Here is a 13211-nt window from a genome sequence, read left to right as displayed (position 1 = left end):
GATTAAGTCAGAATACATTATTGCTAAACACAGGCTTTAAGAAGAAGGAACGTGACTTGACAAATTGTATAAATATGCTGTTTTTCTGCTCATTAAATTATGAGGACTGGATTTTTGAGTCCTTTTTTGCAATCAGTGTGGCTGTATGACACACTTAACGAATGACAGGTATGAAAGAATAATGTCCTTCAATAGGATACAGACAGTGGGTTTCCATGGCTACAGCCTAGTTGCAGAGCCATATTTTTTCTGCTTGCAGTTTATAAAAATGGAGACACTTGAATGGTGATAAATAGCCCATTACCTTCTTTTCAAATAGGCTGCTCTTTGTCTATGTCTGGGATTATTTTCTCATCTCGCTATATTTCAATTCGTTTTTTCGCTTTACCATGTCCCTCGAGGCTGGTCTTTCTCTCTGCGTTTCCAGAAGGCGATACCTTTCAAAGTCAGGGGCATTTGTCTTGGATGCATTAAAGCAGAGACATACGATCCAGGTGGTTTCTGAAGGCCTTTCTTTAAGTGGTTTTCTGTCAGACGAATCCAGAAAGGTCCTTTGGTCAAGGCTCAAATGCAGTCATGTTTTCTGTCGGGAGACTTATCCCACGTTTTGGCTATTATTGGCAGTGACTTAAAGAGGTTTGAGTAGTCTCCCAACACCTTAAAACTTTAAAGTGAGCTCTTCGTGTAAAGTGTTCTATAAATGATGACCAATGCAGACATTTAACTCATTAAAGATGGTCACACAATAAGCACATATCAGACAATATATAGACAAAAGGCCATGTCACAGCAACATTTAAAATGGTAAATGTACTTAAAGGAGCCTTTGATATGCTTATTTTCAGGTGTATATCAGTATGTAGTGTCTCTACTGTGACATTTTTACATGCTATAATGTTCAAAAAGCTCTTTATTTTTCTCATACTGCCTGTGCTGCAGCGCCTCTTTTCACCCTCTGTCTGAAACCAGAGCCCAGTCTGCTCTGATTGGTTAGCTGGCCTGCTCTGTTCTGAATGGTCAACCACTCATAGAGGTCCTGTCCCTTAGCCTATCATGTAGACGGTGGCGCTGCAAGACACTCTGGGGCTCCCAGGCAGCGGAGATTACGAAACTGAAATTATAAAGCAGCTTTTGACAGCGCGTTATGCATGGGGGTTTCCCGACATGTCATTGCAGTAAATGAAAGGGGGTTTCATGTTGTCGTTGCTGTGGATCTTTTTAATCGACCTTCCTTGGGGGCCCCCTTCAAGCAGTTGCCTGCCTTCCCTGCCGGCAAACGGCGCCCCTGCGCGTACGATGTGTTGGAGCGCTAGCCAATAAGCACAAGTGTTACGCAATGATGTCACTATGTCATGGGAGAAAACAAAGTACTAAAATTGAGGCGTTTCAGGCAGGGGGGGCAAACCTGATTTGCCTTAACCACCACAATGAAACAATACCAAATGTACCAAAGATATCATAAATAAAAAATTATTTATTAGTCCCACAGAGGGGAAATGTACATTGTTACAGCAAATGTGGCATAGAAGCAAAAGTGGCATAGCAGGTACAAAAAAAAAATCATGATTATATATAAAATACATATAAAGGACAAAGATCTGGTGTTACTGATTTAAGCTAAAGTGAGAATGGACAAGAAGAAAAGAAAGGTAACATTTAGACGGACAAAATATGTAGATTAAAAAGGAAACAGAGTCAACAGTTTCAATATACCGCCAGTTTCTCTGTGCAGATAGGCTGAAGAAGAGAGGGTTGCATTACAAAAATATAGATCATGTTGTATGACAACCAACCATTGAAACCTGCCTCTATTTTTTTGTTGTCAGGGAGGGCAACCACTAGTTTGTTAAATTGCAGTGAAACATTATCATTTCCAAACACAGGATACATGGCAGAAAGGGAGGGGAATGGGAGTAAAGGCAGACAAAACAGGAGAATGATGGAAGAGGGGCACCTGTAACAACCAAAATGGCTGCATCTTACTCTTTGTAAGAGAAGAGTGATGGAGGCGATCTGTGACAAATGAGACAGAGGGGTTAAGGGGAAATTAAGGGAAGACCACAAGGAGAGATAATTATTAATGATTAGATCCTGTTAGAACTTTTTTAACAAAATCAATGAGATCGACTGTGAGGTAGGACGGCAGAGAGTGAACGATAAAGATGTGGCATGTGGTGGGGAATGTGTCACAATCCTTCTTCAACATAAACACACTCTAGGTACAGTCGTGACAGGAGGGAATGAAGATTAATGACAGGATTAAGAAATAATGAGAAACAAATGGTAACTGTAGAAGATAGAGGAAACACTAGGTGGTGGGGGAGTAGATTATGGAAGGGTGGGGAAAAGTAATTGAAAATGCTCTGCACCATGATAGTTTGCTAATTACAGATGCTTTTATTGCAGAAATAGCTGACACTTTATTTAAAACTGTGAAGATGACAGAAAATGAGACAGGGGACGGAAAAATAATAAGACGTGGGTCGTCTTAGAACAAAATGTAACTCATATACGCTGGTTAATGGCTGGCAACAATGAAACAGTTAAGGCGAGTAATTAAAGACATGGTAATTAAACCTGAAAATATATGCATCCCGACACACACGCTGCTTTGTTGGTTACTGAACGGGACTTAGTCAAGGTCATGTTAGTGCCGGTTTCTAAATGGGTAACTTATTTTATAGATTTAATTTGTTTCTGCAGCTAATACTACACTATCCAATAATGACTTAGTTGTACCTATTCAGGGTCGTAGCAAAGTGGAGTCTATCCCACAATGCATTAAGTGGAAGGCATGCAGCTAACTGTAGACACACAATTACTCACAATCACTTTCTTTCAAAGTCAAACGCTCACTTTATTGGCATTGCTTTGGGTGTTTGGAGAACAAATTTGAAATATTTGCTGCTGCCCCCACTGCGCCATCGGACTGGCCTCATTCAAATGAATGACAGGGCTGTGTTTCATCATGCAGCGATGAACACGGCTTTGTCTAGTTGGACAACAATGGAGCTCTATGGTACAGATAAATAATCTGTCTCACTGGTCTGACCTGGTGTTCCGGACCCCTAAGGGGGTCAGGTGATCATGTCTGGGGGGTCTTAAGATGGTTGTGGAGAAAAAAAATAAAATAATAATCGCCTGTACCAGAAACATGATTTGTGCTAAGCTGTAGGGAGGACAGTTATATTATGCCAAAATGTTTAAATACAAAAACAAATACTATTATGAGGTAGCGTCTGAAAATAGGCAACATAACCAATATGTGTAAAAAAAAGATCTATTAATGTTGCCTTTGTTGAGATAACAGATTTTTCACTCAAATGGTGGTTGACTAGTTATTCATTGATATATCAGCTCTATTACCTCATTCACACCAACGCAACTCCGGTTCAAGCTCCGTGCTAGAGCTTTTCAGGTTCAGAACCGGTTCTTCGGTTTAGCTCCGGCTCTTTTCACACCGCCCAGAGTCCGACTGGTGCTGCGTCATTGCGTCATCGTTTGTGTCATGACGTAACCGTTCGCGTGTACAAACTGGATAAAACGCCGGCTTTTTGTTGTTGTTCAGGAGTTGGTCCCGCCCCTGCCCCCGCCTCGACGTAAGCGTGACGTATGCGGTGCTTTTGCTCTAGCCGGAAAACATTTTGGTGCTTGAAACGAACCGGATTCCGGAGATAAGAGGCTGCTCAGCTATGGTGTGAACAGGAAAACCGGTGCTTTTCAAGCTCCAGCTCCGAACCGGCCCTGAAACACCGTTGGTGTGAATGAGGTATATGAGAGCCCATTTTAGGTTGGTGTAGGATACTAAAAGCATCTATTAGTTACTATAAACACGGCAGCTCTTCGATCCAAATTATGATCCTGTATCTTTCTTCCAGTCTTTGTATTGGCCATCAACTCTACATTTAAAGAGGCCCTATTTGGCTTTTTTGGGTGTTCCCTTTCCTATAGTGTGTTATATAGGTTTTTGTTCATTCAGTGACATTGTGACATCACTATGTAACACTACCGCTTCTATAAGCCTGCACTCTAACACATTGTACGTGATAGGGGCGGGACATCTCTTAGCCAATTAGACCAATCACAACAGAGCCGGCCAGCTAACCAATCAGAGCAGACTGGGCTCTGGTTTCAGACAGAGGGTGAAAAGAGGTGCTGCAGCACAGGCAGTATGAGAAAATAAAGACCTTTTTGAACATTAAAGCATGTTAACATGTCACAATAGAGGAACAAAATACAAATATGAACCTGAAAATGAGCATAATACGTCCCGTTTAAGCATATTTTGACGAGAAAACAGACTTGGAGTATAAATAAATCCTTCATGCTGTATTTAAGTCTGTGAGATGCACAAAGCCCCTTCAGACAGCAGCATAAATTAAATTAGAGAGAATCTAACACATTTGATCTGCAAGCAGCCTAAAACAAAGGCAATTGTGGTTTGTATTCATTTAATAAAACATAACAGTATTGGTTGTTCATGGAGTGCAGACCTGGAGCGAAACTGTCAATCTCCCGGGGCCAGGATTTTAGTTTCAGTAATAATACTGTTGGTACTCGCTGTTCTGCGGCAGTGCAGAGAAATGTGAAGTTGAACTGCTGCTGGGAGAGCCAGAACTACATGAACTGTGGAGCATGTGGTCTGGGCTTTAGCTCAAGTGCCTGAAAGCCAGGTGAATGCAGATAGATTTGTTCTCGAGTTAGTCATTGTTTTGTTCAGTCATTAGACACCCTCACAGCCTCACGTGGATAAAGAAGAGAGGTGGTGAGGCTGAGTACACCGGGGGCGTCATAGGCGAGCGCACTCAATGGGAGGCAGACAAAACACATTGAAACATTTGGGTACTTGTTGAGAGCCATTGTTAAAGGAAGGGTATTGGATGATAATTATTACCTGTAAAAATGGGAAAGCATAACAAATCCAGGAAAATGACAGGACAAAAGGTACGCCTAGAGCAGAAAAACTGAGAGAGCAAAAGCAAGGGAACGTGGGCGAGGTGATTGACAGTTTAAAGTGGTGAACTTCTGTTAAAGTTGGAATAAAATCAATGCAAAGTAAATGTATCCATTCAGAAGGCAGAGCATGTACACAAACTGGACAGAATACAAAAAACAGAAGCCAAGTTCACATACTGAAAGCTGCACCCCTGGTGTATAAGTGTATTACCAACTCGACAGGTGATGCCTCTGGGCTGATGGAAACATTTGAGCTGCAGCATATGTAGGAATCAATGCCTGCGTTTTCAGACAAACTGATGAGGAGTTATCGCTGTGTATAAAGTTGTTCGGTGATGCGATGAATCTTTTAACAGAAGATTTAATTGACAGCTGTGTGGACTGTTAGGACAGTACAGATAACAGTGGGAGATACTGTGGAACATACTGACAGCTGTTGTTATTCAAGGCGGCCACAGTGAACAACTATTCTCAAAAATGAATAATGGATTCATAAAGAACGTGTGCATTGGGAGCATTTTTTATTAAAATCAAAGGGGCAAAGGCGAGCATTATGCTCAAAATAATTATATCCCTTGGCCTCAGTGAGAATTAGAAGGAATGATAACAAGCAATTATACAAAATCATGGACAATTTGAGTTCATATTGTTAACCTGAAGATTGTTTGGTACCTTTACACCCAGATGACATGAAAACCACCAGGACTGTGGCTCCAGTTGTGAATGTGTGAAACTCTGTCATGGAAGGTGTGATATATACAGCAACTAGAAAAATAACATGAAAATAAATAAATATATCAGCTGGAGACGGCAAAGTCTGCCCCTGATCTCGAGCATTGGATTACACGGGTCAAGGTTGGAGACTGTCGTTTTTGTTGCCGTAACAACCCTGCATGGCTTGCTGGCTGCCATGGTAATGCATCAGAAATAGATGGTGGAAAATAATCGTTCACTGCTGGGTGGGGGACGGGTTGGTAGATAAAAAGAGAGGCAGTCAGTCTGTGGAGGGGGCAAGGACAAAGACATTCCAGTACACAAGTTAGTATTGTTTGGCTGGGAACAACACACAGCGGTATCAAGTAAGGAGTGTGGGCCTTTTTTCAGCACAAAGAAGTGACATTGCTCTAGCCGTTACTTACTGAAGGACCACACAGAGGTTTGACATTGTTTAAAGAGAAGCAAGGGGTTAGATGGTGAGAAAATGTCTTATGAGTAGGGCTGCCTGCAACTTACAGTTATTAAACATAGCCTCCTCCATAGCCCCCTCCCACTCCCTGAATACATCTGAATCAAACACACTTTATATATACAGTCTATGGTACAAATTGTCCATGTTCTGATCATGAATCGAACCTTTTCAGAAATGCTTTAAAAGTGTGGTTAATGTTGGGGGTTGTTTATTTTTAGACTAATGTTGTATATGATTATTTGTTAAGTGTCTTTGAGAACTACGAAAAGCGCTCTTTAGACAAAAGGCGTCATCATTTATTTTGTTATTGTTGTTTTAACCTTTTAAGCCCGATTGCCCCCACTCGCGGGGGCAGACGCAGCATCTTGTAAGAAACACCGTCCCAGGGCATGTTCAAATTGAACAACCTATTAATGAGGCATACCCACTTAACGGGAAGAAACTCAGCTAACAGACGATATTAACCATTTCTACCTAAACGAAACACAATTCCAACACCAAGCGTCTAAATCAGCACTTAACGAAAACGAGCTAATGCTACATTAGCAAATAACTGGCTTTGTACATCATGCTATCTGCACAAACGACATGTCATATGAAAGCTGATATTCCACAGATTCCATTGGTATAAGTCTCACTGAACTAGCAGCCAGGAAAGAGCAAGAAAACAACATCAATTTACAGAGCCATATTTGTAAATATGTCTTATCTTTGCTGTTTTGTGATCAAAAGTTGTGTTCAAGGGCATAAAAACAATGCTGAAGGTTAACCTGTTAAGTCCCTGTCACACTGTCCCGAAATGTACACCCGATGGACACACGAATTTTGAATTGTGAATTTCGCACAAAGATGGCCCCGAACCACACACGAAGGCAACATTTACATTACATTTAAGACATACAACTGCAACGAAAGTAACACAAACAATTATGTTAAAGTACTATGATACTGTACTGATATTTTCAGACTTTGTTCTTTACTTTATCCGTCTTTATATGTAGAATATATTAAGTGTTCTCCTTAATGTTGTTTCCATAGCAACAACAACTTCCTGTCAACTCGCCTTCAAAATAATATATTATATCCTTTTTAGTTTCACAGAACACAAATTGGGTTATTTACATAATATGTTTACATGATTTTGTTGTGCAATAAAACAACCCGATGGACACATGATAAAGTAAATGTTCAAATTCGGCTCTGATCGTAGCAACATCGGGCCATTCGTGAGGGCATCTTAAGCCATCGTATGACCGCTGGTGGAGTTTCTCAGGCTCCGGCAGCAACTTCGTGAGCGGTGGGAAAATCTTTGGCATGCCAAAAAATTGCTGAAGGACCTTGCGAAGGTTCATTTTCGTGTTGACTTTGTGTGTCCATTTTGCCCTTCGTAAGGCCATCGTGAGGGCATCTTGTTATCATCGGTGCCATCGGGCATTCGCCCCGATCAGAGTGAGGGTGAATGCACCGATGATAACACGAAGATGACACGAATTGACAAGATGCCCTCACGAGTGCCTTACGAAGTTGCCGCTCACAAAGTTGCTGCCGGAGCCTGAGAAACTGCACCGGCGGTCATACGATGGCTTAGATGCCCTCACGAATGGCCCGATGTTGCTACGATCACAGCCGAATTTGAACATTTCCTTTATCATGTGTCCATCGGGTTTGCCTGAACAAGTCAGGAGTGAAATTGTTTATCTCTAACATATTCAACTGCCTGCGTCATCAATCTGTTCCCTCTGCCAAGGACAAGCAGCAAGAGGAATCAAAACAGGAGAAAGACACAACACATCGTGCAGAAAACCCTGAAGAATTATCACTGCACCCGCCTGCGGAATGTTCTGATTATGGGAGACATATGAGACACATGGAGGAGTCTCCACCGCCCGTCACCCACCTGTCAACGCCTTTGAGGATACTCCATTCACCCTTTCACCATCGCCCACCCTCCTGGAGATCGCTGAACACACAAAGGAGATACAGAGGGTTGGCACCGATTCCTTCCTGGAGTTCAAAGACCAAACTAAGGCGATACGCAGGGCTGGCACCATGTCCTTTACCCCAGAGCCCTAGAGAGATAAGAGTTACGACACTCTTTGATGTCACCGCCAGCCGGTCACGGTTGAGAGTAATCAGGGTGCAAATAATATGTTGATGTCTGTGGCTGATGATTGTGTGCACCTGGTGTCCTGTGTTGTCTCCTCCCCCCTCACCTGTGTCTTGTTGGTATGTGTGTATTTAGGTGCTGTTTCCTTGTAACTGGGTGTGTGTGGGATCCTTGTGGCTGCAGGATGTGTGCAAGGAGAACAGCAGGATTGAGGCTGTGAACTTTGTGCACATGATTTTAATAAATGCCCACGTCGGGTTATATTTTTGGACGTTCTGCCTCTGCCTCCATGCTTGGTCTGGGCCGCTCAACGGTCAGTCTCACAGGTGCACATGTAAAGGCAGCATACACATATAACAGCAAGATTGCCTTGTTATTGTTACAGAGATTCAGGGAGATATTGAGGTGGAGTTCCAAGGGAATGAAAGGGACATAACAGACAGAGAGAGTGAGACAGATGTCAGCAGACTGCCAGGGGCCAGTATGTCAGGGGCCGACAATCAAGAGGCCACCTTACCAGAGATCAGTGTGCCAGGAGCCAGTCAGTCAGGGGTCAGCTATGAAGAGGCCAGTTTGCCAGGGTCAGGTGCTCCAGGGACCAGACTGCCAAGGGCCAGTTGTGACCGGGCTCACGTGGAGGATCTAATGAGGCAACTGAGAAGGGGGAGATTACTAAGAAAGAGAGCAGAGAGGGCTCTGGTAAACCAGAAAAGGATTAATTCGGCATTAAAAAAAACAACACAATTTGATTAATCTAAAGTTTAAAAAAATCTTCAACACAGACCAAATTAGAGCCAGATTACCGTCCATCTGATGAGGTTTTCACCCTTGTTCAGAACGTAGAGCAGCTGTTCTGTGTGAGGACGAGCGATTCCCTCATGGAGTCCTCAAATGCAGTGTCACAGCTGGAACAAGAAGCCATGTTGCTGGACAGCAACCTTCCCTCATGCCATGACCTGAAGAAACAAATCCTCTCAACATACATCAGGCTGAGGTTAAGGATTGCATCAAAGTGCATCAGGGCTGAGAGGAAGGATAAACATAAAGGGTATCTTGGCAGCAAGAGTCAGAGTAAGAAGGCAAAGAAGACCCAACAGACCTCTGCACCGAAGGTCATAACATCTAGGCCACTGCCAAACACCTTACTCGTTGCCATCGATGTACTTGGCATCTCCATTCCCGGTCCACTGTCAGCAGCCTCCAGCCTCCTCTTCTTTCAGCAGTCATCACCTGTAGCCGTTGCCAGCACCAGCCTCCTTCAGCAGCAGCACCCTCCTCCAGCAGCAGCAGCCTCCTCCAGCAGCAGCACCCTCCTCCAGCAGCAGCACCCTCCTCCAGCAGCAGCACCCTCCTCCAGCAGCAGCAGCACCCTCCTCCAGCAGCAGCACCCTCCTCCAGCAGCAGCACCCTCCTCCAGCAGCAGCAGCACCCTCCTCCAGCAGCAGCACCCTCCTCCAGCAGCAGCAGCAACAGCCATGGCTGACATATGAGGCTGAATACAAAAAAGTGCTAATTATTTTTTTTAAAGTGTTTATTTTGTTAAAAATAAACATTTTGGATGCATGACCATGTTTTAGGCTCATCCTTCATTCACTGCTGTAGAGTAGCCTGTTCAGTAGGCTATTATTTTTTTAAGACTGAATAATACCTTTGAAGAACAATCATTAAACTAGTGTGTATATTACAATACAAAGGAATCTATCCTAGCATGCCATCCAGCATTAAAAAAGTAGCGCTAGGCTAGTTGTACAGTACAGATGAGTTAACACGGAACAGTACCAAAAAAAACTAAGTACAGTCAACATGTCACATAATGAAATGTTAGTATATCCCAAAATTTAATGAAATATTAAATGAAATGTATCACAAACGCCACCTCATTACTACTAGTGCTAGCAGTTAAGTCATATCATACAGAAAAAGCCGACTAAGGTTCAGCAGATAAAAACACATAATCAATCTAAATCCTGCTTGTTAGTTACCCAGCATCATTGATATATAAGCTGCTAGCGATTCATTACTGAAATCTTACCTTCAAAGCTGACGAAGTCGCGCTAGCTAACTAGCAGGAAATGCTAGCAAAATTGGTTGTAACAACCAAGATAAAATATAGATAATTACGCTGTGCATATACAAATGAAGACCAGTATAAGCATCATAAAGGGCCTCTGATACAATATAGACAGTTGACAATTCAAAAGAGTTCGATATTTCAGCAACTTACCTCTGGAACTAATCGACGCGCCGTAATGTAAGTGAATGAGGTCCAACGCCCAAATGACAATATTTGGAACTATTTCGATGTCCATACCCCGGAAGTAGGCGCCGCCATTTTTTACAACGGAGGTCTATCGGAGTGTCGTAACTCTTATCTCTCTAGGGCTCTGCTTTACCCCCGCTCCTCAACGACGCCCACCAAAATCACTGCAGAGACGCGCACCACCTCCCCCGTCTTCATCACCGCGCCTACGTCAACCACCTCCCCCCCTGGCAGCATGTCCTCTAACCCTAACCCTTAACCCTAACCTAACCCTAACCCTATCTCCCCCGTCTCCATCACCGTGCCTACGTCAACCACCTCCCCTCCCTTCAAGAAAGCATCTGCAGTCTCCGAAGCCTGAAAAGGATGTGTGTGTACAAAACACAACAAACTCTTACTGATATGTGTGGGGTCCAGGCTCAAGGGCGTATGGCACTCTCAACTCTTTCCAGGACATGTCGGGGCCCTGCCTGCCAGTAGCTTTGCCGATATCTGTGTTGATAGGTAATAGATTAAGAGCGGTGAATCATCTTAGAAACAGGAAGCGCTCAAACGTTTGTGTGAGTTTATCTAATTTAACAGTGATTCCATGTCAGCCACAGCTTGTTACAAAAAACATGACTGATAGTGTGTTTAACAAACTTAAACTAGCTTTATTAAATGTCATGTCTTTGGCAGGAAAAACATTTTTAATCAATGATTTTATCACTGAGCACAATCTCGATTTTATGTTTTTAACAGAAACTTGGATTGAACAGAATAACAGTGCAGCTGTTCTTATCGAATCAACACCTCCCAACTTTAGTTTTATGAGTCAGGAAAGAATGCATAAGAAAGGAAGTGGAGTTGCTATTCTGTTCAATGATTCCCTTCAATGCAGGAAGACATCGTATGGAAACTTTGATTCTTTTGAATATGTGGCCCTTCAGCTGAAATGCTCCTCTCGAGCTCTGTTCCTAAATATCTATAGACCACCCAAATACTATGCAAGCTTTTTTGATGACTTTACTGAACTGCTGTCTATAGTGTGTATTGACTTTGACCGTCTAGTCATTGTTGGTGATTTTAACATCCATGTTGACAACCCCCAGGACAGAGGGGCTAAAGAACTGTTTTGTGTTCTTGATAGCTATGGACTGACTCAGCATGTGACGGAGCCCACGCACAATAAGGGGCACACTCTGGACTTAATTATCTCAAAGGGTCTGAATATCTCTAAGGTTGTGGTGACTGATGTTGCACTGTCTGACCATTCCTGTGTTTTCTTTGAGAGCTCTATTTCTGTTCACAAATATGTTCAAAAAGAGGTAACCACAAAGCGATATTTAACTGAAAATACTAGGGAAATGTTTACTCAGAATTTTTCTACCACACTTGCCCCTGCTAACATCTCAGTAAATGAGCTAGTAGATCATTTTAATTCAAAAATTAAAAATGTTATAGATGCCATTGCTCCAACTAAGGTAAAGGAAGTGTCTGGCAAGAAAATATCTCCACGGAGAAAGGCCATGACCATGAAAACAGAAAATAGAGAATGTCGAAAAGCTGAACGCAGGTGGCGAAAAACAAATCTCCAGGTTCACTTTGACATTTATAAAGAGAGACTTGGCCTTTATAATTTGGAATTGAAAAACGCACGACAATCGTTCTTCTCTGACATCATTACCAGAAACAAAAACAACGCACGTGCCTTGTTTGCTACCGTCGACAGACTAACGAACCCCCCAGTGTCAGTAGACTCTGAATTTCTATCCACCAGGGCGTGCAATGATTTTGCCTCCTTTTTCACTGACAAAATTCAGGAAATCAGACAAGCAGTCAGTGCCTCTGCATCAGGAACAGCAAATGTGTTGTCCCTATGTCCACCTAACATCAATTCAAACACCATGACACAATTCCATCAGATTAATGATAAAAACCTAGAGGATATTATTCAACTTCTGAAAACCTCCTCCTGCTGCCTTGATATTATTCCAACAGGATTTTTCAAAGATGTTTTGCCTTGCATGGCCTCAGATCTACTTCATATAGTAAACAAATCTCTTCACTCAGGTATTTTTTCCACAGGCCCTGAAAACTGCAGTCATTAAACCGCTCTTAAAAAGAATAATCTAGATGCTTCAGTAATGAACAATTACAGGCCCATATCAAACCTCCCATTTCTAGGTAAAATCATTGAAAAAGTTGTTTTTCAACAGTTGAGTAATTTCTTGCATTTAAATAACTGTTTCGATGTGTTCCAGTCAGGCTTTCGTCCAAACCACAGCACTGAGACTGTTCTTGTAAAGGTCTTTAATGACATCCACTTAAACACAGACAGTGGCAGAACTTCAGTGTTAGTATTATTAGATCTCAGTGCTGCGTTTGACACTGTTGACCACAGCATATTACTAGACTGACTGGAAAACTGGGTGGGACTTTCGGAAACAGTTCTAAATTGGTTTGAATCCTACTTAAAGGACAGAAACAACTTTGTTTCTATAGGTAAATACACATCTCAGTTGACAAATATGACATGTGGGGTTCCTCAAGGCTCCATCTTGGGGCCTCTTCTCTTTAACATCTACATGCTACCACTGGCTCAGATAATGAAAAACAACCAAATAAGTTACCATAGCTATGCAGATGACACACACATTTACGTAACAATTTCACCAGGAGACTATGCTCCAATTCAAACACTGAGTAAGTGCATTGAA

The 13211-nt window shown here is 42.4% G+C and overlaps 1 protein-coding gene across 1 annotated transcript in view; it reads left to right on the top strand.

Annotated features, from left to right (window-relative positions):
• Positions 1-9172: 9172 nt before the first annotated feature.
• st3gal2 (ST3 beta-galactoside alpha-2,3-sialyltransferase 2) overlaps positions 9173-13211 on the top strand; it is a 33440-nt gene continuing 29401 nt past the window's right edge. Inside the window, exon 1 of the mRNA XM_034236056.1 lies at positions 9173-9323. Within this exon, the coding sequence (XP_034091947.1) occupies positions 9173-9323 (151 nt within the window). The remainder of the gene's footprint in view (positions 9324-13211) is intronic.

This window comes from Gymnodraco acuticeps, unplaced genomic scaffold, assembly GCF_902827175.1.
Source record: "Gymnodraco acuticeps unplaced genomic scaffold, fGymAcu1.1, whole genome shotgun sequence".
In the NCBI taxonomy this organism is placed as follows: Eukaryota; Metazoa; Chordata; class Actinopteri; order Perciformes; family Bathydraconidae; genus Gymnodraco; species Gymnodraco acuticeps.
This window is presented reverse-complemented; position numbering and strand designations above follow the sequence as displayed.